Source organism: Mustela nivalis (genome assembly GCF_964662115.1).
Source record: "Mustela nivalis genome assembly, chromosome: 11".
NCBI classification, from domain to species: Eukaryota; Metazoa; Chordata; class Mammalia; order Carnivora; family Mustelidae; genus Mustela; species Mustela nivalis.
Genome location: NC_139030.1, coordinates 90,955,905 through 90,981,616, shown reverse-complemented (window position 1 = coordinate 90,981,616; position 25,712 = coordinate 90,955,905). Strand labels below are relative to the sequence as shown.

The following is a 25,712-nucleotide window of genomic DNA, read 5'->3' as shown; positions in this document are numbered from 1 at the left end:
TGTGATCTCTCTCTGTCAAATAAAATAAATAAAATCTTTAAAAAAAAATAAGCTTATTTGTGTAATACTTATAAACCATGAGTTAATATGTATAACACATTATCTTGCATTTATTTTTATAAATATTATATTCTCACCATCTGAAACACCTTAATTCTGATATTACAGACATTTTTATAAAGTCATCAACAGCTTCTGAATCACTAAATCCGGTGAACTTGGATTCTAAATCTTCCTAATTTCTTGGTCACTTTCAAATTTGCATTTGCCTTGAATCTCTTTGTTTTAGCTTCTGGGATCAGGTTCTGTGTTCCCCCTCACTGGCTTCTCAACCTCTTCCTACCTGGCAAATAGATACATAACTTCCGATTTTTTTCTCACTATAATAGTCTCCCTCTGTTCCCTCTAGATTAAGCCCTCATTTTCGTGAAATGTCCAGATCCTGCCTGGAATAGTTTCCCATGTTTGAAAGCTGCTACTGGTCATTTACACCTTTATAGGATGATCTTGGTTAACCCAAAGATGAGTTTTCTCTTCTGTGCTCTCACTGTACTCTGTCCATAGTCTGATGATGCATTACTTATGATTTCATTGTGATTATCCATATGGTATCTATTCATCTTCCTAGTTCCAAAAAAATGAGCTCTGCCCTAAGGACAAAGGTCATGTTTTACTCAATTTTGAAGTGACTGTGCTATGGTGGTTATTAAACACAGGAGATACTCAATACGTATTTGCTGAGTGACTGCACTTTAAACTCGTACTTTCAAATGCCTTTTGGGTATTGCCTTGTGCTTATTCCTCTGAAATCTAAAATTCAACATATCCAAAATTATCTTCCTCCACAAAACTACTTCTTTATTCGGACTATTTTTTTGTCACTGTTATCACTGTTAAAATAACCCGGATTCGCAACAGCCAGCTCCTTTTGTTGTCTCCTTATCCCTTTCCCACATCCAACTGCTGAATTATACAGACTCAACTCCTTCAATGTTTCTCAAGTTTATCCTTCCTTTTCAATCCCACAACCGATAAACAAGTTCAATTCTTCATTACTAGCCTATGCTGGTAGGTGTTCTCTTGTGTAATTATTTAGTCCCCTCCTTAAAAACCCTTACTGACTCTTAACTTCTATCGAAGTCCAAATCCCTCTACCTGGCATCCAGTACACCACACTAACTGGTTCCGAAGCATACATCCCATCTTCTACCCCAGAATTCAGCCAAAATCACCTTGAGCTTTCACACTTGTGTCTTAGTTCTTTCTGGAATGGCTTCATACAATTTGGGTTTCTTGGAATTCCATATATCCTTCCATTCCCAAACTTCCTCATCTTCCATCTAAAAGTGATCTTTCCCATGAAAGAATCATAACCATATCAGCTCCACGCCTAGGAAGCATAACATTCTATTTGTGGCTGTTTATACACTCATTTTGATCTCCCATGTTAGACTGTGGTCTTCTTGAGAAGCTGGAGCAATGTCTTATGTATTTTTGTAGCCTACAAAGTTGAGTATGGTGATTTGTTCACACAAAGAACAGGTTGGCGTTTCATTAATGACATCATTTCCTCACTCTTTAAGTATTTTCCTCTCACTGGTTTTCCTTAAATTTCACTAAATTTCCAATTTTCAAAGCAATATGTCTGTATAGAAAATACCAAAATTCACCAAAAAATTACTCAGTATTTCACAATTTAGAAATAACTATCTTTAACATTTTTATCTTCTTGTATTTTTTCTGTACATGCAAAGACACAGTTTGTTATGAAACTGTGTGTCTTTATACACTGTATTTATACTCTACTTATTTTACTGAAGATGTTTGAACATTTCCCTATGTTATATTTTTGTTGCGGAAGTTAGAGGGCAATTTTTTTCCTAAATAGAATTATGATAATGTTGAATTACTTAGCTTGCTTAGTATTCCTAGTCCTTTTCTTATTTAATAATTATTTCTCTTTTTACTATAGTTATTTATGCCCAGACCTGAAAAAAATCAAGTAGTCCCAAAGCGCATTTAATGAAATACAGTCTCCACCTCTCTCCCCCACCCCATCTGATCGTAATCTATTCCTTTGTCCTCTTTTTGGAATTTCTATTAGTTTGATGTTAGAACTTCTGGACTGATTTTTTAAATTTTTTTATCTTGACCCCCTTGTACTGATTGACATTTTACTCTTTTGACTTTAAAAAATGTCCTCATCTTTTTCTTTGAATCTTTCTGCTAAGTGTTTCCTGGTTATCATGTATTTTAATTTCTAAGAGCTCTTTCCTGCTTTTTACTTTTTTTTTTTTTAAATAGAAGTCTTCTGTTTTTTCTTGGGCACAAAATTTACCTCTCTGAGCCTTTTTTCTTTTTAACTTTTCTTCCCTCTTTATATTCCCTTCTCTTTTCTCTGAGCTTGTTTCTTTTTATATAGTTCCCTGTATTGAAGGGCTTTCTTAAATGTCTGGTGCCTGAATATCTATTGTTCATTCATATTGAACAATGAGGTACTAAAAAGTTAACTGGAAGTTCAGGAAACATAAGTGAAGTTTGTGAACTATTGCAGTGTGATCTCTTTATTACTAGACTCCCATGTCTTCTCTTTCAATTCCCTTAGAGAAGATGCCTTCAATTTCTAACCCCAAGGGTGATATAAGCTGGATGTTTTGTGGCAAGGAATGGGGCCACAAATCCAAATGTTCAATTGTGGTTTTTTACATAATCTCCTTGCTTGAAATTCTTTGTTTCCCCTCTACTCTCTCCTTTCCCTGGAGTTCCTAAGCCCGAATGCTTCCAATTCAATTTCTCCAAGAAATAAACATTTATTTTCCTGCGAGGGGAGGAGGAGGATTTCGTTGGCTGGCTGTACTGTGTGAGAGTAGCTCTGTGATCTAACAGTTTTGTATGCAGATTTTGAAATACCTTTATATCAGCTCCAACCCTGATTTCAACAACCCTGTTTCTTCTACTTTTCACCTTACTATAATGATCTTAATTGTATTATCAAAGGAGTTGAAATTAACCTTATAAGAAATTTTGGGATTAAGATCTGAAAAGCCCTTGGATGAAGCTTCATTTTATTACCAGTAATAACCAAAAAAGAAATATTTTGATATGGAAGTTTACTCCTGTATGATGATTATATATTTTGAGAATAATGATACAGTTTAGTTTAAACTTTGCATCTATTCTCCTTCAAACTGACCTGTGTGCCTGAATTCTAAAATTCAAGGGGAAAGTGATTACTGAACCATTTCTCTTAAATTGCAAATTGTACTGTTATCTTTTTAGAGGGCTATATGATGTTATTTCACACTAGGGAAAACAGCATAGAAATTTTCACACTAGGGAAAACAGCATAGAAATTAATCATTTCCACTAATAAAAGATAAGTGGTTTGCCAGGGCACTGATCATGGGATTCTATCTTTCCCAATTTCCACAGGACCATGGTGAGTACCAAACGGAATATGTTGTCGAAACACAGCTAAAAACCATTAAGTCATCTTCCCCCTCTCTCTCCAACTATGGCTTACATGAAGAGAAAACAGTTGAATTAGAGTTCCCACTTTCCTTACTTGATAAAGTCGGGCTTAATCACATGGTAACAGCTTTACACTGGCTCTTCTAAGCAACCATCTTCCTCAAAAATATTTGTTACTCCTGAATTCTGAGTCATGATATATGCAGATTTTTATTTTTAAAAAAATCAGCCTTATGGAGGTAAAATTTAGATAAAATCCATCCACTTTATACAATTCAAGGAGTTTAGAAGTATATTTAGTTGTGTAACCACAGCCACAATTAAAATACAGAACATGTCTATTTCCCTAAACATTTCTTCTTTGTTCTTTGCACCAAATCTCCCTTTGTAACACCACTACTGTTTTGCCCTTTTTTTTTTTTTAAAGGATTTCAAATAAACTCAATCATGCAGTATGTAGTCCTATGTGTCTGGCTTCTTTCATTCAGTGTGATGATTCTGAGATTCATTCATGCTGTTACATGTATTGGTAGTTTATTATTTTTACGGCTGAGCAGTTTTCATTATATGAATATACCACAGTTTTTTAATCTACTCATTAGTTTAGGTTGTTTCTAATTTATGGTTCTTAGGAATAAGACTTCTACCAACACTTGCAGGCAAGTCTTTTTTAAAATATGGATATCCGGGGCGCCTGGGTGGCTCAGTGGGTTAAGCCGCTGCCTTCGGCTCAGGTCATGATCTCAAGATCTTGGGATCGAGTCCCGCAAGGGGATCTCTGCTCAGCAGGGAGCCTGCTTCCCTCTCTCTCTCTCTCTACCTGCCTATCTGTCTACTGTGAGCTCTCTCTGTCAAATAAATAAATAAAATCTTAAAAAAAAATAAATAAAATAAAATATGGATATCTAATTGTTCTAGCTCCATTTATAGAAAATATTATCTTTCCTCCTTAAATTGTGTTAGGGCCTTTGTTGAAAATCAATTGATTGTATATTGTGAGTATATTTTTAGTTTTTCTGTTCTATTCCATTGATCTCTGTGTCTATCCATAAACTAAAAGAATAGATACTACTAACACAGTTAGTCTTTAAATTAGGTAGTTTAAGTCATATGACTCTGAATTTTCTCTTCTTTCTAGTTTAGAGAAGGAGAGGGGCAGGACAAGGAAAGGGAGAGGGAGAGAATCTTATGCAGGCTCTACACCCAGCATGGAGTCTGACATAGAATTCAATCTCATAAGCCTGAGATCATGACCTGATCCAAAATCCAGAGCTGCATGCTTAACCAACTGAACCACCCAGACGTCACATGCTTTGTCAGAATTATTTTGGCTATTTTAGATCTTCTGTATTTCCAAACAAATTCTGTAATCAGTTTGTTAATTTCTACAAAAGATCCTGCTAGGATATTGATTGGGATTGTATTAAACTGATAGCTTTAATTTCCAGAGAATTAACATTTTAACAGTATTGAATCATTTAAACCACAAATATAACACATTTTACCACTTACTTAGGTCTTTAATTTCTCTCAGCATTTTTTTAAACTTTCCTTGCACAAAGTTACATAAATTTATCTCTATGTAATTCATATATTTTGGATCCTATAATAAATCATGTTGCAGTTCTAAATTTCAGTTTACAATTGTCCATTTTAAGCATATAGAAATAAGTCTAATCTTAATCAAATCTCTCACTTTTAATTTGGGGGGTCGAGTCCTTGCTTTTTCTATATAGGTAGTTATATTATCTAAAACTAAATACAGTCTTACTTATTCCAATGCAATACTTATGTCTTTTATTTCTTTCTGTTGCCATACTGCATTGACAAGGCTCCTAGTACGATGCTGAATAGAAGTGGAGAGGTCAGACCTTCTTGCCTTGTTCCTATTCTAAAGGGTAAGCTTTCATTTACTAACAGTATAATGTAAGCTCAAATTTTTCCAAAAATGGCTTTTACCATATTGAGGAAGTTCTTTATGTTCTATTTCTGAGAATTTTTTTAAAATCATGAATAAATACTGAATTATGTCAAATGCTTTTTCTGTATTTATGAAGATGATTATAATCAATCAATCTTTCTTTCTTTCTTTCTTTCTCATCCTCCCTTTCTCTCTTTCTTTCTTTTTGGTCTCTTAATATGGGGGAATTATGCTGATATTCTTCTAATGTCAAATCAATTTTGGACTCCTGGGATAAACCCCAGTTGGTCATGATATGTTATCCTTTTCTATGTATTTCTGGATCCTATTTGCTAAGATTTTGTTAAGGATTTCTTTTCCTGTGTTCATGAGGGATATGGTTATATACTTTTCTTTTATTGCAGTGCCTTTGGTTTTAGTATCAGGGTAATGCTGAACTCAATCTGCACGGGAGCATTATTCCCCTTTCATTTGTTCCCTAATGTTTCCTTAAATTACTTCTTCCTTGAATGTTTGACAGAATTTACAAGTGAAGTAATGTGGAGTTTTCTTTGTGGGGAGGTTTTTAACTATAATTTCAATTTCTAGAAGAAATATAAGGCCATCATAGTATTTCTTTTTGAGTGAGCTTGAATAATTTCTGTATTTCAAGGAATTTATTTTATCCACTTGAATTTATTGACATAAACTTATTCATCATATACCTATATTATACTCCCAACGGCTATAGGAGTTTTAGTGACATCCAATGTTCATTTCTGATGTTGGTAAGTTCAGTATTATGTTTTTGTACTGACTGATCTTGGCTAGAGGTTTATCTATTTTACTGATCTTTTCACAGAATCAGCCTTTGATTTCACTGATTTTTCTGTATCATATTCTTGTTTTCCCTTTAATTGATCTCTACCTTTAAAGTTATTATTTCCTTCCTCTACATTCTCTAGATTTAATCTGCTATTCTTTTGTTCTATCTTAAGGAAACTTAGTTAATTGGTTTTAGACCTTTCTTCTTTTTAAAAATATAAACACCTAATGCTGTCCATTTTCCTCTAGTATCACTTCTACTCTCATTATTTTCACATTTTCCTTTATATTCTTGAACACATGAAGTGTAATTAGAACAAATGTTTTATCAACCTTGTCTGCTAATTCTACCAGTTGGGCATTTCTGGGTCTATTTCTATTGATTGAGTTTTCTACTCACTATGGATAATATTTTCTGCCTTCTCTGCATATCTGTTAATTTTTAGTGTCATTCTAGATTTTGTGAGTTTTACATTAGTGGATTCTGGATTTTGTTGCACTGCTTTAGACTGTGGATCACTTATTCTGGTATGCCATTACATTACTTAGAATCCGTTCGACTTTTTTGATGTTTGCTTTTACACTTCAAGGCAGTTCCAGGGCATGCTTTAATCTAAAGGCTAATTTATTCCCAGTACCAAGGCAATAAACTTTCTGAGGATTTTACTCAATGACCTGATGATTACAAAATCTTTCCACACTGGCCGGAGAGAACGGACTATTCTCACTGTTGCATTAGCTCCAGGAATTGTTTGACCTTCTGTTTCCTTCCTTTTCCCAGCTGTACATAGTTTCTTCATAAAAATAGGTAGGTCACTATTTAGCCAAAGAGTCAAAGGGGCTTCAGCAAAACTCCAGAGTTTTTTCTGTGCATTTTCCTCCTGATACTTGCTATACTCCAAGAACATTGGTCTCCATGAATTCTGATCTGTCTCCTCAAATCAGCAAGACTGACTGGCTCTTTTGGGTTTCCTGTTCCCAAGCATGGCTTGTAAGCTAGGATAATCATAGGACTCACCACATTTGTTTTTCTACTCGTAGGAATCCTAGTCCTGCAGTGCCCGTTGTTGAATGTCTAAAAAGTCATTTAATATATTGTGTCTGGTATTCTAATTGTTCAGGGTAGGGGGTAAATCTGGTTCCTAATACTTCATCATTATGTTTGAGAGCAAAAGTTATATATGTAATTGGGTTAAGTATTTAAAAAGTCACACTAACCTTGTAAATTTTGTTACCAATACAATTCAGGTAACTGAAATGAAGTTTATTATATATAAAGTTCTACAATATGTATTATAATAATAATATATAGCATAATAAAGAGTCTGAGACAGAAGATAGCAGAGTTAGTGTTCCCAACTCTCTCAGAAGTTAATATGTCGTTTCCTTTGATCTACCGTCCCTCACAAAATCCTACACTAACAAAAAGAGAAGCATCAATGTAACCTGTTAGAGATATGGAGATTACTGAACTGACCTGAGAAATAACTTATAAATTAAAGATGCAATAAAGGAAATTTGATAATCCTGACAATTCAATTCAATTAGAAAAAAAATTTGCTAGCATTTGCTAGTATTTTTCTCCATCTGTCATTATTAGGAATAAATACCTGCCCCTGTACTAAGACCCCCATATACCTACCAAAAGGAAGAGCAAAGGAAGTAGCCATAAATAATTTTGAAGTAGGAATGTTTACCATAAATTCATAGGGTGTTATGAAGGTATATAGCACAATCAAGTCTTGTTCACTTATGTTTTCTTGAAATATGTCACTTCAAGAGTTATCCTAGTGAAACCTATAAAACAAATTACAATAGCACTAATATATGTGGTAAATGTTTTGTTCTTTATATAGATGTATGTATGTTTACACATAAACATGCAAGAAACCACATCTATATACAGAAATTATATTTATCATTTGTCACGATACATGTAAAATCAGCAATATGCATATAGCACATTCATTTTCCTTTAATAAAACTAAAAGCACCCACCATCCTATAAATATTTATAATGTAAAAAATGGGAACTTGATATCTGATTTTACTTGACAATTGCTTACAGAATTAGAAATTAATCTGAAGAAAGATGAGCACTGAAATATGGTGCAATCAATAATTTTTTTTTCAGTTTTTAGTACGTATAAGTTATACTTTGAATTAGTTGTCTACTTTATTGTATGAACCTCTATATAAACAATTTTAATGTTCCTGAAACCTGTTGTTCTACTGCTGCCTCAAAAAGGGTTTTGCCAATTCGTATTCATGCTACTAGTATATGGGAAAGCCTTTTGACCATACTCTCAACCAGAACTCTGATTAAAATAATAATTCTCTAATGTGCTAGGCCTGCGATCCTTAAATTTTAATGGGACACTAAAGCACACTCTTGGGAAGGATATTGTAAAGCCAGATAAGCACAGGAGATTTTAAATTTTTAAGGGAAATAATAATATTCAACATCCCTCAGACACCAAACAAACTACTTGCTCACAGTTTCAACATATCACATTACAGGCTTTTCAATGATTGTCACATCTTTATGAAGCTAGGTTTCAGGAGTTGCTGCAACACAAAGCGAGTACTGTGTGAAAATATATTTTTCCTATAAAAATATTTGGATACTAGTGGAGGTATTCAATTGATTCCAAGATATGGGAAGTTGTGTAGTGTCCAACAAGGTACACACTCCCATTAGTAAAAAATTGTGGCTGTTCAAGAATGAAATAAAAACATTAGTTTGTCTTTCAATTTATGTGTATTTTCAGATTATTTTTTCCATTAATTGGAAAAACCTTTTCATTATCTATTATGTACCAAGCACCATTCAAAGAGCTGGGGATACATTAATAAACAAGACAGAGGATGTCCGTGACCTCATAGAGCTTATATTCAGATGACAATGGGAAGAGACAGGCAACATGTGCATGAACAAAAAATCCAAGATAATAAGTACAGATTCTGATTTAAGCTTTACAAGACTTTAAGATAGAGCAAGATCAAGAATGAGCAGGGGGATGTTCTAGGTAGGGTGCTTATGGAAGTCCACTCTAAGAAGAAGCTATTAAAAGCAAGTATCTGAAGGATAATGAGGCATCCATGCCAAGAACTGGGAAAGAGCTAAAGGAAGAGACTTCTAGGATCATCAGTGCAAAATCCCAAGAGTAGAAAGGAATAAAGGAACCAAGGATAGCAAAAAACACAGAGGGAGGGATAGAGTGGTATATGATCAGACAGGAGAGGTGGGAAGCATTTCCCCTGGCCATGATAGGCAGTTTGAGTTTATTAGAAGAGCAATTAAAAGATTTTATGCAGAGAAATCACATGATTTAAATAGGGTTTCTACAGAGAATTCTGGCTGCTATCTTGAGAATAGACTGGAAAGCAGGAGTATGGTAGCTGAGATCATAGACTCTGGGGTCAGGCAAAGCAAAGCTTATTTCCCAGCTTTTCCTGGGTAAAAGTTGAATAAAATATGCATATGTGGTCTTAATGATAAGATGTTTATTACATCAGAGGATAATTTTTTAAAAAGTACTCTCAGAAAGATAATTTATACATGCTTGGATTTATTTTATTCTAAATTTCTGTATGTACTCAAGCTTTATGGAAATCTTCATTTATTTCAGTATGATACTTTAGTTTTGTTATACTGAGCATTTGGTGTATGGATGTGTCTGTGGTATGCTTAAAATCTAATCCAAATAGTATACGTTGTGGGCAAAATATGAATAAAGACATTAGGTTAAAAATATAATAACCTCAATAAGGTAAAGCTTTATAAGAAGAACCATACATTTAATATTTAAAACTACAGAATGTAGGGATCTTAGGTAGCATCTCTTATACTTAGGTAGCATCTCTTATTTACTTGTTTTAAAAATTTTTTTGAGTACAGTTGACACACAATGTTAAAATTAGTTTCAAGAGTACAACATAATGATTCAATTTCTCTATACATTATGCTATGCTCACCCTCTTTAAATTGGACTTTCCTTAGCTATAAAACAAGGCTCTTAAAATAGTGCTTGTCACAAGGTAAGAGCCCATTAAATATTAGCCATTTACTTTAATTTTTGTAATGAACTGACATTTATCATTTATTAGGAAATAGATATAGCCACCACTGACCTCTACAAATCTTAAACTAACTTTCTAGTTAACTCAAGAATGTGCAACTGAAAGCACCCAAAGTTTCATTTATTCATTTGATACAATATAAGGGATACAGATGCAAAACAGAATAAGATTTCTTCTTTGAACTACTGAACGTAGGATCTTTCATTCTTATCTATATACTTATTATTATCATCATGTTTCTGTATAAACTAAAGGGATTACTACTGTAATAAATGATTTATAATATCCTAAATTAAAATTTAATTATATTCTAAATATGTATTATATGATTATAATGACTGATATTGGTTTTTATATACCTCATTTGTAAGGTTTTTTTTTTTTTTTTAAACATTTGGGAGTTTTCTCACAAGATTTGGCAAGATAGTACAGGCTGTGGATGAACAGGTTTTTTTGACTCACATACATGGATCAAGTAGGAAAAATAAAAGGAGAGGGTGGAGGTTAGTTCACAAAAAAACAAAACAAAAACACAGTGTGATGTGCCCTTTTGGACACTGAGTAATGATGCTAGCATGCTACCCTTCCACTTCTGCCATGAATTCAAGAGTGCCAGTCCCACAGACTCAGGGACATGGAAGAGAAAATGTGAAATGGCCACGAAATCAGACTATCCATACCAACATCGATGCACAGTACAAAACTGAGCTAGTCAACTTGTAATGAGGACGATGTTTGTAGAAAACTGAGAAGAATGAGAACTAGGTCCAAAATTCTTGTTTATTTCTTTTTTTTAATTTTATTTTTTTCAGTATTCCAAAATTCACTGTTTATGTTTAGCTTATTTCATAAGAATTTCTGAAAATAGAAAAAGATAAGAAGGAAAGTTTCCAGCAGTAAACCAAACTAAGAAGGCACCAAAGTACTATATCACATGAGTATGTATTATAAGAAGAAAGACCTCTTTAATAATTCCTTCTAGAAATGTATTTGAAATTTAAAGAAGCATGACAACTGATATTTGAAAAAAGATGAGCTCGTGTATGCTATTTAAAAAAAAATTCATTTCTGAGGGATAGATAACGTAGAGTATATAATGATTATTGGTCTGGAAAAGAAAAGTGTTCTACTTACTGGATAGAAATCACACAGATTGTCTTACCAGCTAGCTTGACTGAAAGTGGTTTTTCCTTCCTGATCATATTTCAATGGGCAGGGCCATTAGGGTGTGTTTGAAGAGTCAGGAATAAAAATACTCATCCCATTCCCTCCCTCCAGTGTCTACTCCAAAGCATATAGAGAGGCACCATGGGTGTCACTATCAGGAGTTGGGTGAAATCAGCACAGCACAGTTATGCAAATCATGTGTGCAACTGACACTGCTTGTGTATTATCAGTGTAATCCACCTCTATGGAGCACCTCCAGGAAGGAAAGGAGGGGGGGGGTGGGGAAAGTTCACACTGAGGAGATCACCCAGAAAGTGGGCCAGATGCCAGGTCTACAATCAGGTGAAAACAGTTCCTTCTCATGGGAAGTCCGCAGGACAAATTATACTATAGTTAATGCATCATCACTATTATGCACGAGCTACAATAGATTCAATTTCTAAACCAGGGTAATTTAATCCAATATGTCCATCATTATCCTGGGCCATGGATTAGTATTTTTAAAATGGGTCTCTGACAAATCTGAGAGAAAAGTCATGATGATCTTGTTTCAAAATAATGTCAATATGAAAATAACTAATAATGATAATCTTTTAGGCAAGTACCTAATTTTCAGACATTTTTTATTCTTCAGTCATTTCACAAGTTGTTAATATCCCAAAGTCTATAACCTGCAGCTGTTCCATGTTATTCAAATAATTTTGTATGTAATACAAGCTAAAGGTACTTATTTACATACTTTTTTCTGGTAGTCATCTCAAAAAAATGAAGCAATACTGAAACAAACATTTAAGGATTGGGGGGAAAAACCTATGAAAAAGACAAAGAGTAGAAGGCAAAAGGAAACACAAGAGGAAAAGATTATTTAATGAAACAAAATGGAGAGTAATAACAAAGGCTGTATGTACTTTAGAATCCCTTCTGGTTTATGGAATTCCTGACCAGTCAGCAATAAAAGGAAATGGTGTGGCTGTGGTAGTGAATCCTGTAGCAAGACATGACAATATATTTGAAAGCATTTCATTCTTATGATGAATTAACAGACTGTCCCATGTGAGAAGACTGAAAACTAGAGCATTTGACATTAAGTTGTTTCTTTAATAATATGGTCAAAGGTTAGCTCTGTCTCACTCTAAGCCAGATACTACTTTTGAGCTTTAAGAATCTAAAGATGAGGAGTGATGTCTTCTTGTCGGTTTCTCTGAGAGGATGTAATTTAAACTTTAAAAATGCCTGTTAGTTGATGGAATATTCTACCAAAGGCGAATGTTCAAATATATTAAAAAAACAGGCAAAGTCATAATATTTTATAGTTTCCTATAACAGTTAAAAGTGTAACTGAATAAAACATAAACTAGTGTTAAAAATAATAGAAACGTGTAAATGAGTTTGTGGCAGTACAGTATTTAACTGATAATGTTTTTAAAAAAATCAATACCGGGAACTAATATAAGTATTCAATACTTCTGAGCTATTTTTATGGGAAAAAACTGGGATTATGGGATTTTTAAAAATAAAAAGGCAATCCTTGTATTGTAGAATTAAAAAAATGCATAGCGAGGGAGTTATTGTTTTAACAGTAGATATTTATATGGTACATCTGGTCCAGTTGTTTTTTTATAGGACAAAATAGTTTTAAACTGATAATTAGACATAAAGCACAAACTCCTTAGGCTAAAAATTGTCGAACACTGAATAGGTTACAAAGTAATATTGTAAAAATCAACATTCCTAAGGTGTTTGGAAATAAGCTAGATATTTGTTTAGAATAACATAGGCTTATTGACCCTCCATAAAAAGATGAAGACTTCATGACACTAGAAGTTTTCTCAAATAGCTCTAACTCCAGGGTTATGTGATATACCTGCATATATACAGATATATGTACAGATATGTAGGATTCAAATATATCACATAAACTAATTTTACAAAGCATTTATTTTTAGATGATATATCCCAATAAAGAATTGTATAGTAAGTACTGGTTTAACTGAAAGCTAAGGTTTTCCTTAGACTATTATAGGTAAGTCTTATTGAAAACCCAAAGGAATTATTTTTTAAAAATGAGAAGAACAACAAAAAAGGCAATTTGGGGGCCTTGGGTGGTTTAGTAGGTTAAGTGGCTGCCTCAGGATTTTGGCGGGTCATGATCCCAGGGTCCTGGGATCAAGTCTTGCATTGGGCTTTGTCTCAGTGGGAAGTTTGCTTGAAGATTCTCTCTCTACCTCTCGCTTTGCCCCCCCATAAATAAATCTTTTAAAAAAATAAGATCCTACACTTACCTGCTTAGTCAAAGATATTTTATTTAAATACTTAATATTTCAGTGTTACAAGAAGAAAGCACCTTTGAAAATATGAGTGTTAAGAAAGATTTGTTTCTTTTAGAATACAAGAGACAATTTCTTTAAGACATTAGCATTTTTTATTTTCATATTTTTTTAAAAATTCCAGTTTTAAGCAATAAGTAATTTTTATAATAATCTGAATCCAGGACAATTCCATGGATATCTGAATTTTAGATATGGCATAAAAATATTTGAGACTATGAGAGAGATATTCTTACCTTTTCCTCCTTGCATTTACACATAACAATTTATAATGCATATATATTATATAAATTTCCATATATTAAAAATAATCTTCTATTCTGTTTTATATATTTAATTTGGTCACAGCATCATAGTATGTGAGACATATACTTGAAAGGCTAATTAGGGAAAAATATGCAATTCTAGTTCCTCTAAGATTAAAAAAAATAACAAGTATGCTAAGTATTATTTTGATTAATAGGGGTCCAAGACTTAATTAAAATACTATTTCCCCAGTGTATTGGGTATAATAAAGACAATTAAAAGGAGCAATATATAACGTATGAAGCACACTAATCAAATTTCTAAGAATGAAAGGACTATAATTACTTGTTAAACTAAAAGTCTAAAAGACAAAACTAAATCAACAAAATCATTTTTGTAGAAGGAGTAATGATTCACCGATTTATCATTAAAAACTCACGTTTTAAACGTCATATGTTATTAATTTATATATATAACAAATCAGATAATTTGTGTGGGAAATCTTAAGATTAATTGGTGGAGTTTTTTTTTTTTTAAAGATTTTATTTATTTATTTGACAGACAGAGATCACAAGCAGGCAGAGAGGCAGACAGGGAGAGAGAGGAAGGGAAGCAGGCTCCCTGCTGAGCAGAGAGCCCAATGCGATGAGGGGCTCCATCCCCAGACTCTGGAATCATGACCTGAGCCAAAGGCAGAGGCTTTAACCCAGTGAGCCACCCAGGCGCCACTAATTGGTGGAGTTTTAAATATAAACCAGTACCTTTTATTTTTCTTGTATCCTTACATAATGTATACAAGAGTATAGATTATTTTCTCACTGGACCAAAAAATTTGACTGTGAACTTCAGCTGATACAGTGTTGATAATTCATTCCAATTCTTTATTTCTCTCCCCTTCACATTCCTTCCCACTCCCTCTTAGAATGTCATTTAAATTTCACATGTAAAAAGATGGGTTTTTTCCCCCTTTCTCAGCTATTCATTTTGTTTTGAGTGTTACAAAAAGCAAAAGTAGAAGGAGGGTTGCAATTGCTAGATATGTTTAAATTTAGCCATCATATTGCAATAAAGTAAACACTGAAGATAGCCATACAAACAAAACTTAGATTCTATCATTTCACCTTTTTCTTTCTTTGTGAATGGACACTATTTCAGAAATAGGATATATCACTACTACAACCAAGGTAAGAAATGTTATGATTTCTTCTTACATAATGTATATAAGAGTATAGATTATTTCAAGAAGTAGGGAATAAAATATGGGAGTTACTGACAAAAATTATCTGCTACCAAGAAAAGACTATCATATTAATCTGATATGTTTCCACAAATAATAAAATTAAACTATTCAAAAATTATTGTAAGAAAACAAACATTTTCATGGCAAATACTGTTAAATACTACTGAAGTATAATTGTTCTTTAAGGGGTTCTTTTTTTAAAACTTTTTATTTATTTATTTGACAGAGAGAGATCACAAATAGGCAGAGAGGCAGGCAGAAAGAGAGAGGGAAAGCAAGCTCACTGAGCAGAGAGTCTAACGTGGGGTTCGATCTCAGGACTCTGGCTGGGATCATGACCTGAGCCGAAAGCAGATGGTTAACCCACTGAGCCACTCAGGTGCCTATTCTTTAAGGGGTTCTGACTGGTTATTGTATAACTGGACATCCTTCCAATTAAAAAAAAATTATCAATGTCTGTAATAAAAATTTAAAGCATGCAATCAAATCAAGTAACCAGGGTTTTATAAACTTAAACCCATTTTCTATGCCAGTGTAAAAAGTATTATTCAGGTACTAATTAGCAAAGGTGAGGGAAGGAAAATTCAACATTGTTTTATACTTTTTTGGTGATCAGCACAACAGATGGGGCTTTGTAAAAAGTACTTTATTTTTTTTAAGTTTTTTATTAATTTGACAGATCACAAGTAGGCAGAGAGGCAAGCAGAGAGAGAGAGAGAGGAGGAGGAGGCAGGCTTCCTGCTGAGCAGAGAGCCCGATGTGAGGCTCTATCCCAGGGTCCTGGGATCATGACCTGAGCCGAAGGCAGAAGCTTTAACCACTGAGCCACCAAGGTGCCCCTGTAAAAAGTACTTTTAGTAAGAAACATCTTCCCAGGAACATCGCCAAAGGCAAGGGAAGCAAGGGCAAAAATGAACTACTGGGATTTCATCAAGATCAAAAGCTTTTGCACAGCAAAGGAAACAGTTAACAAAATCAAAAGACAACTGACAGAATGGGAGAAGATATTTGCAAACGACATATGAGATAAAGGACTAGTGTCCAAAATCTATAAAGAACTTAGCAAACTCAACACCCAAAGGGCAAATAATCCAATCAAGAAATGGGCAGAGGACATGAACAGACATTTCCGCAAAGAAGACATCCAGATGGCCAACAGACACATGAAAAAGTGCTCCATATCACTCGGCATCAGGGAAATACAAATCAAAACCACAATGAGATATCACCTCACACCAGTCAGAATGGCTAAAATCAACAAGTCAGGAAATGACAGATGCTGGCGAGGATGCAGAGAAAGGGGAACCCTCCTACACTGTTAGTGGGAATGCAAGCTGGTGCAACCACTCTGGAAAACAGCATGGAGGTTCCTCAAAATGTTGAAAATAGAACTGCCCTATGACCCAGCAATTGCACTACTGGGTATTTACCCTAAAGATACAAACGTAGTGATCCGAAGGGGCACGTGAACCCGAATGTTTATAGCAGCAATGTCCACAATAGCCAAACTATGGAAAGAACCTAGATGTCCATCAACAGATGAATGGATAAAGAAGATGTGGTATATATATACAATGGAATACTATGCAGCCATCAAAAGAAATGAAATCTTGCCATTTGCGACAACATGGATGGAACTAGAGCGTATCATGCTTAGCGAAGTAAGTCAAGCAGAGAAAGACAACTATCATATGATCTCCCTGAATGAGGAAGTGGTGATGCAACATGGGGCTTAAGTGGGTAGGAGAAGAATAAATAAAATAAGGTGGGATTGGGAGGGAGACAAACCGTAAGTGACTCTTAATCTCACAAAACAAACTGAGGGTTGCTGGGGGGAGGGAGGTTGGGAGAAGGGGGTGGGTTATGGACATTGGGGAGGGTATGTGCTTTGGTGAGTGCTGTGAAGTGTGTAAACCTGGTGATTCACAGACCTGTACCCCTGGGGATAAAAATATGTTTATAAAAAATAAAAAATTTTAAAAAAAAGTACTTTTAAATGGGAATGTGTTTTAAGTAAACTTCTGCATCTCTGAAGCTAAAAGTACAAAATCAGAAACTGTCCTTATCAAGGCTGTCTCTTAAATATAGGTTAGCAGACAGTTGTAGAGAAGTAGTAGTGGTACTGTGAAGGTCATCTGAAAAGCTTAAGACCTATTCCATTTTTTGCAAATCTATTTTAAAGTTAAAACAAACCACAACAAACTATAAGACAAAAAAGTGGGGTGTGGGGACTACTCTTTTAGTCTTTAAGATTTGGTTGTAGTGAACAATCAGTAGTCAAGTCCTGGGAAAAAAGATAATACACTGTATTTAGCATCATATAATACTGGGGGTATGGGGAGACTTAAGATCACATTAAGTGACTTGGCAAAGTAATATAACTAATTTGCACTGAGCCCATTCCAAACTCAAATGTTTTGACTTCTTCTAAATAGTACTTTTTTCTTTATCATTTTGAGTTAATTTAATCAAGTTTTATAGAATAAACATATGGGGCTGTATCATTTATCCCATAACATACAGGTTTTGGAGTTTGACTGTCTTGGTGTGAATCTAAGCTCTGCAAGTGCGACCTCTCTGAGCCTCTGTCTTTTCACCTATAATAAATATAGTAACAGCAAAAAGCTTTCTCGATCGACAGCCTCTTCCCGAAACACTGAATTCCTGGAGCTTGTAGGCCCCTCTTTTCATGTCACACATAAACACTTTCGAGTGGTTGAATTACAGAATCCCTAAGAGTCAGTTATAATTCTAGCCAAGCCTATTTATGCCAGCTGTACCACCTATTATAATTAGGTAAATTATTTAAATATCCATTTTTCAAGGAAATAAGTACAAAAAGAAAATTGGTTCTAAAAACTAATTTTGTCACTTTGGAAAGATTTAATAAAGGCGAGTTGATTTTAAAAAATACTAAAGAATTAGAGGTGAGCAAAGATAGTCATAAAAATTAGTGCAAAATCTTAAAAATTTAATAGAAATTTGATTGCATCACAAGGGTCTAAGTTCTTAAAGACAGTGAAAATGGAATTAGAGATGATGCACTATATTTTTATGTTGAAAAATATAAACATAAGAACTTTTGTCAAAAGAATTTCTCATGTTGCTAGACTTCTTGCTGTTAATTAATAAAATACCTAGTTTTGCTCATGTCAGATAAAAGGGCTTTGATTAAAGAAATAATCCTTGGGAAGTGCTTGCTGCAGTGCCTTGTGTCTAAGGAGGGTTCAAGAAATGCCAGATATTATCTGTAAATAACCTAACTATTGGGACTATACAATCAAAACCAAGACACAACCTGGTGTCCTCTAAAATATGCAAGTAGAGTTCCAAATAGGAAATTTCAGCTTATATGGGATCATACACGGGGTGTGAGGGGTGGTGGGGGAGTGGGGAAGGAAGGGTTAGCATTTATTGAATGTTTTTTTTTTCAATATTTTTTAAAATTTGTTTTTATTTTTTATTTATTTTCAGCATAACAGTATTCATTATTTTTGCACCACACCCAGTGCTCCATGCAATCCGTGCCCTCTCTAATACCCACCATCTGGTTCCCCTAACCTTCCACTCCCCCACCACTTCAAATCCCTCGGATTGTTTTTCAGAGTCCATAGTCTCTCATGGTTCACCTCTTCTTCCAATTTCCCCCAACTCCCTTCTCTCTAACTCCCCATGTCCTCCATGCTATTTGTTATGCTCCACAAATAAGTGAAACCATATGATAATTGACTCTCTCTGCTCGACTTATTTCACTCGGCATAAATAACCTAACTATTGGGACTATACAATCAAAACCAAGACACTACCTGGTGTCCTCTAAAATATACAAGTAGAGTTCCAAATAGGAAATATCAGCTTATTTGGGATCATACACGGGGTGGGGGGGCGGTGAGGGAATGGGAGAGGAAGGGTTAGCATTTATTGAATGTATTTTTCTAATTTTTTTTTCATTTAACACATAAGTGTAAATCAATGCCAAGCTCTTTGTTACCAACCTAGTAGAGAAAAAATTTCAAATCTAAAATATAGGAAGCAAAGATGCAATATTGATACTACACAGCACAATAACAAACTAAAACAATGGATAGTCATTACCCAAAGTGGGGGAGAGGAAGGAGGAAGCAAAATACTTTGTACTGATAATATCCATAAAAGCAGAAATTAATATTAAAATCACTACATTAGCCTTAATATCCTATACTAGTAATTTTAAGCACTAGTTCCTAAATTTTAGTCTATCTGTGGCATATTCTGTGTCACCTTTATAGCCATTTGCACCCTTCTTTGCTCCTGCAGAAAGTTAATTTCTATTGCCTTCATCAGTAGGCTTTTCTGTCCTTTGGCTTCTTGCTAGCCTTCGTGCATGTGAGGAATCAGCAAGAGACTAGAGAGTGGAAAGACTGAGGTCAAGGTGTTTATTCTTCAGTCACAGGTTAGCAGGGGCACATGCCTCATCAAAGCTCAGTGTTTAAGACCCATCTCCTACCTCTTCTAATCCAGTGATCTCTTGATGCCCTCCAGACATAGGGTTGCTAATGGTTTCTTGCTATTGCTAGCGTTGTAATGCTTCAACCATCCTTCCTGGTTTCCTTTATGCCTCACTATTCTCTTGTAAATATTACCCTGAATGTCTCCAAATTTTTCCCATTGAGCAATTTCTCATTGCTCCTGTCAGGGCCTTGGTTGATAGTTACTGGTAGTAGGAGTGGCCCAAGGCCTCAGAGAGTCAAAATGGCATTCTGGCACTGAGTTGCTCAATATGAAGAGAACAAGATGGCTTTCTTACTGGGGAGTTAATGGAATCATATTGCTGGCAATATGATTACCCAAATTATCACTGCTGGTAGCATGTAGCCTTGCTGAAGTGACAGTGGTAGCGTGTAGAGTGAAGATTGCAGTATGATACGGCTAACGCTGATGACCCTAAGGATTACATAAAGGAGGAAGGACAGTTTGAAGGTCTTGAATGCTCACTTCATGTCAGAGCAGAAGGTGGAATGTCAAAGTCCTCTGTCAGCTTTAAAAGAGTCCTTATTTACCTAAGCCTCAGGGCAAATAAGGCTGAAAACCAACTCCAGAATCTGATTTGAAGGGTTATAGAGTTGCCACACTAAATAAAATGGGCAGTACCAATACAACCTGGTCATGGCAATGGATTAGTGAAACATGGAATGGTACTATCTGATCAAATACCAAGGCGCAGAATGTTGAACCTGCAAACACTTCCAAACTGCCCTTGCTGGAAGACACAGTCCTCACTCCCCACCTTTCCATCTAAGGAAACTAATGTCTATAAATCAGCATTCCCATAAAGTAAGAAGACTGTCGATTGTTTCAGCCAAGGCAAGAACCCAATCAGAAAATGGCAATTCTTTTCAGGACTCATTCCTACTAACTCTCATTGTCCATAGGCTCATAATAAATTAGATTCTAATATAAACAAAATCAAGGTCTGATCCAGGAGGTGACAGCCCTATATACTGAAGGAATTACAAAAGGCCAGTTGTACCAGCAGGAGTCCAGTTAGCACGTAAGGAAATGAATCGATTTTAAGTATTTTACAACAAGAAGATGAAACAAAATACTAGATTGGGCCAAATTTTTATCAATATATATGCATTCACCTGGATTTGGGAATTAATATATTGCCTTGAACAAGTGGGCGTGACTAATTGAATCCTTGATTCAGTGATGGCTTATTAGTAAAAAGTTGAAATGCCAGGGTTTCCTGGCATAGCAAAGAGGAAGAAGAACAAAAGCTCAAATAAGTAAGAATAATGGAAAGGATCTATTATGAATCATCGGTTCAGCCTACCACTTACATACTTCTAGAAGGGCCTGAGGGAAACTCCCTTCACCAAAGAATTACATTGGTCATGAAAGAAGCCACATGCTTGAAAAGCTCTATGGTAATTGTCTTCTCTGGGCTGGACAGAACAATGATAGATGTTGCAAACAGATCTGGCCTCCTTGATTTAAATGTATATGTGCTCTCAGAGTGGCACAGGCTCTACGGTAGGAAATGGAAATACCAAATCCTACCGCAGATTATTAGTCTATTAGATTAGCTCTGAGTTGACATTAATCTCTGGAACCCAAAATGCCATTGTAGTTGACCAGTTCAAAGTGGGGGTATATGGAGGTCAAGGTATATATGTAGGCTTTACCCAAGTCCATCTTACAGTATTTTGGGAATAAATAAACTTAGTAATGGATAGAATTCTTATGTTGGTTCCCTGACCTACAGCAATCATGGAAAGCCAAGAACTGTGCTTGTCCAATGCAAGTATGAATCAGACACATAATTTTACATTTTCTAGTGGCCACATTTTAAAAAGGTGGAATTAATTTTAATAGATTTCATTTAATAAGAAAATATCATTTCAACACATAGCACTAGCCACAGGAGGCTGGTTGCTACCAGATTGGAGATCACAGCCCTACACTTAAATATAGTAAACTACAAATGAAAGAGGTTGGCATGGCGATTCCTACTACATACCCATGTATACTGCTGATGAGGTTAATGCAAGCTGGATGGTTCTGTGGATGCATGCAGTCTTAATCACATCAAAATGCCAACTACAGATGCAGTTCTAGCTGTAATACCGTTACTGGCACATATTAACATATAACATAGCCCCTGATACCAGGTATGGAGATAATGACTTAACAATTTCTTGAAAATAATTCCTTATCAACACATAATCTGAAGCACTTTGCCTTCACACTGCAGGGAGAGCATACTTTTATTATCTTAGCTTAAGGCAAGGTCAACTCTTCTGTTATAATACAGTCCAAAGAAATCTAGTTCATCTTGACAGCCCATAGGACATCAAGTTGGAACATTACATTCACGGTACTGACTGGACATGGTGAGCAGGAAGTAGTAAATACCTGAGATGCCTCCGTAAGATATATGCCAGAGGACAGGAGATAACTGCCACAGAAAGTTCAGAGAAGCACAGTATTAGTGTAATGTTATGGATTTGGTGGTCTAGACATGTTGAATTAGGTTGTCTATGATAAATGAAAATTGGGTGCACTTTGCAAGTTTCACTATGAAGAAGGCATGGTTTGTATGCTGCTCTGATGTATGTGCTAGGTACCCAAGGGAAGAGTCTTTCCACCAGGGATCAGAGGTCTGGAACTGTCATATTGGACTCCCCCCTGGCTATTTGGGTCATCTCAAGCTGCTAAACTAAGAGGGAAAGAAGTGAGCTATTGGTTGGTAACTTTTCTAGACTACCAAGATGATTCTGGGTTGTTATGTTTGGAACTCAGGTACCTCTTTTAAAAAATGTTCCCAATAATCCTGGTTACTGAAAAATTGCAGTAATGCAAGGAAAACAGGATAGTGAAGTCCTCCGAATTTGTAGAAATTAATGTTTGGGTCACTCATCAGATAAAGAATCCTGTTCAGCCCAGGTGCTAAAAACGAGGGTAAGAGTAAGAGAAAGATGGAATTGGTAGCAGAAGAAAGCTGTAATTACCAATTTGGGCTTTCTGAACAATTAGAGGGCACAGAATTTAGCAGCTATATTTTATGTTGTATCTACTACAAAAAGCATTGGCAATGGCAAATATTTTAGATTACAGTTAGAAATGTAACTGAATTCATATCACCTGTTGATGATGCAGTAGGTAGATGACACCTTCCTCTCTCTCACTGCTCCGTTAAACTCTCTTTAATTAGCCAGTTTGAGTATACTATCTATTTATATATCTACATAATCAAGACTTTGTATACCAAATTGCAAAATAATAGCATGATTGCAGTTACAGGTTCCATGTCTTTATTTTTTTCGAACCTCAAAGTAGCAGTGATTTACTTACAAAATGTGCAATTTCACAGAAACAGCTTCACTTTATACACACAAACTTCATAATCACACAGAACCATGTAAGTGTTGTCAAGTGTCTGGCCTGGTGGAACCCAATGGGAGTGGCCTGCATTTGGAGTAACATCTTTCTCATTCCTCACTTCATTAGCAGCCAACCAGGAACCTCTAGATGACTCATGACTAATTTGCAAAAAAGATGCTGATTGCAACTGCCCAGAGTTCAGCAGAAACAAAAACCAAGGTGTCTTCTTAGACACCACCCACAGGGATAGATGTGTTAAAAGAACAAAAAGGAAATCAAGACAACACAAACTGAGGTATTGAAAGCCTTCCAGAGGTTGAGCTTCGAAGGCATTGAACCTTCTAAGGGCAATATAGCAATCCCGGTAAAGTTGCATGGGTATATTATATCATGATATTAAAAGCAACACAATTTTGCAAACAATGAAATAGATGTTTAAAGTTATATTTTTTCCTCAACTTCATGTAATAGATAATGTTCATGAAAATTGATGTTTTACACCATCTGTGGTCAATTCAGTAATGCTTTAATAAGCCAGAATACATGGCTAGGTGAAGGAATTAACTGTCATGTCTTAAAAATATCCTTCAACACAGAATAATTTTTATAATAAAGATGTAATTTTCATAGCATAAGTTAAAATAAAATATAAAATGTCATAGTTGGAAATAAGGGAATTACTTTGAATCAAGGAGGAAAGTAACTGTATATACTTAAAATATTTTGTTTTTATGTTTGCATTCATTTTATTTTTCTATAACTGCTCCAAATTTACAAGTTAATGCCTAAAATAGTTTCACACATTTCATATTCACATTAAAAACCAAGTAAAGCCTTAAGGATTAATATGGAAAATGTAAAAAAAGATAATACAAGCATACCTCACAATCCATAGCACTCTCTAATACAATTCGTCAATGTAGATGAAAATATCACTTCCATCAAATCTTCATATTAAAATTAAAATTTAATATGTCATTATGGACAGAAGGAGGATATAAAACTGGCTTGAGAGTATTCTATATTAATTTTCCACCCTTAACTTTTTGGTTATGGCAATTCATGCTAAAAGTCAAATGAGATTCATTCAGATTTCTAATCATTCTTTGTCTTTTATGTACTATATCCTAGCATTTTAAAAATATCACACTTACTCTAGATTTTTTAATGATGATTTATGAAGCAAAGAAAAGTTTCAGAGAAAATCCAATGACTACATTTTGAGAGTTAAAGAAACAAGGTGTGTTTAAAGGAAATATAAAATACTCTAACAGCCAATTTTCTAATAAGCATAATATTTTCAAGCTTAAAAATAGCAATGTTTGTTTTCCCACTGAGGTCCCAGCCTGGACACTCTTATCAGTTGAAAAGTACCACAGCTTTCATCTCCTCTATGGTAATATCAGCATGTAACTATGGTATTTTACTCGATTTTCCATTATCCAGGATTAACCATAATTATTGAATTAATAATTATAAAATTAAAAATCATACAGAATCTATAGAACAGTTGTTTCCTTACTTCAATAGCTCGGAATAAAAGATTCTTCAGCTGATGGTACTACTTTCTGCCAAGTCTGTAAGTCTAAAAAAAGGAAGGGCCATATGCATCTTGCAAGATTTATCAGTTATTCAATGTACACAAATAAAAATATTGTTGAGCTCATTCCTAGCTATGTACCAAAGCTGTAAGTTATTCTGTATTACTCTATAACACTTTCCTGAATTTCTTATATTTTAGCTTTCTTCTCAAAGAGTCAGTGACACTTACCAGAGTGGGTCCTGAGGTGTCCTGTGAGGGCGTCCCTTCTTCTACAGGCATAGCTACAAAAAGGACATTTGAACGGCTTCTCTCCAGAGTGTAACTTTATGTGTCTCAAAAGGTTGCCCTTCTGAGTAAAAGAGGCTCCACACTGGTTACAGTGGAAGGGACGTTCACCTGCCGAAGGGAAAAGAAGTGGGAACGATCGAGTGGGTTATGTGTAACGGACTGATCGGCTGTATGCTATTAACTGGCAGCGGCTCTCTGTGCTGAGAGTTTTCTCCCTCCTCAGACTTCTGAACAGTTTTCTTCCTAAAATTTGTTAATACTGAAGCCTTAAACTTTAGGTTAAGCATGGTTTCCTCTCCTCATACAATTATACCGGATTTCTGTTACTGGCTCAAAAGAATCAGTAATCGCATTGACCACTGTTTGAACAATTAAGTGCCATCACTTCACTGACTTTACTGGTTGCTTTACATAGAATATTTAAAATCTTAAAATGATATTACCAATTAGGTCTCTAGAATTTCAATTTGCAAATGAAGAACTTGAAGTTCAAGAATCAAAGTATCTGATTCTAGTTACGGAGCTAATAAGTACTCAAACTGATAGGAATCTTGCTCCATTGGACTACAAAATCTTGCTCTAATGAACCATGCTATATCTCTTTTAATATTACAGAAATTTTGAATTTGAGTTGAATTTTGACTCTTTAGACTAACTCTCTGATTTAGCCTTTGATTTTGTCCCTGGGGGCCAGGTTACAATGTTCATTATCACGAAATCTCCCAAAATTAGGCCAGGCCCGGGTCTCTCCATTCT

The 25,712-nt window shown here is 34.9% G+C and overlaps 1 protein-coding gene across 16 annotated transcripts in view; it reads right to left on the bottom strand.

Moving 5' to 3' along the window:
- The window catches only part of IKZF2 (IKAROS family zinc finger 2), a 158,480-nt gene that overhangs the window by 25,520 nt on the left and 107,248 nt on the right, over positions 1–25,712 (bottom strand). For all 16 annotated transcript variants that reach the window (XM_082691184.1, XM_082691176.1, XM_082691183.1 and 13 more), the window contains one exon: positions 24,897–25,064. In XM_082691184.1, the coding sequence (XP_082547310.1) occupies positions 24,897–25,064 (168 nt within the window). The remainder of the gene's footprint in view (positions 1–24,896; positions 25,065–25,712) is intronic.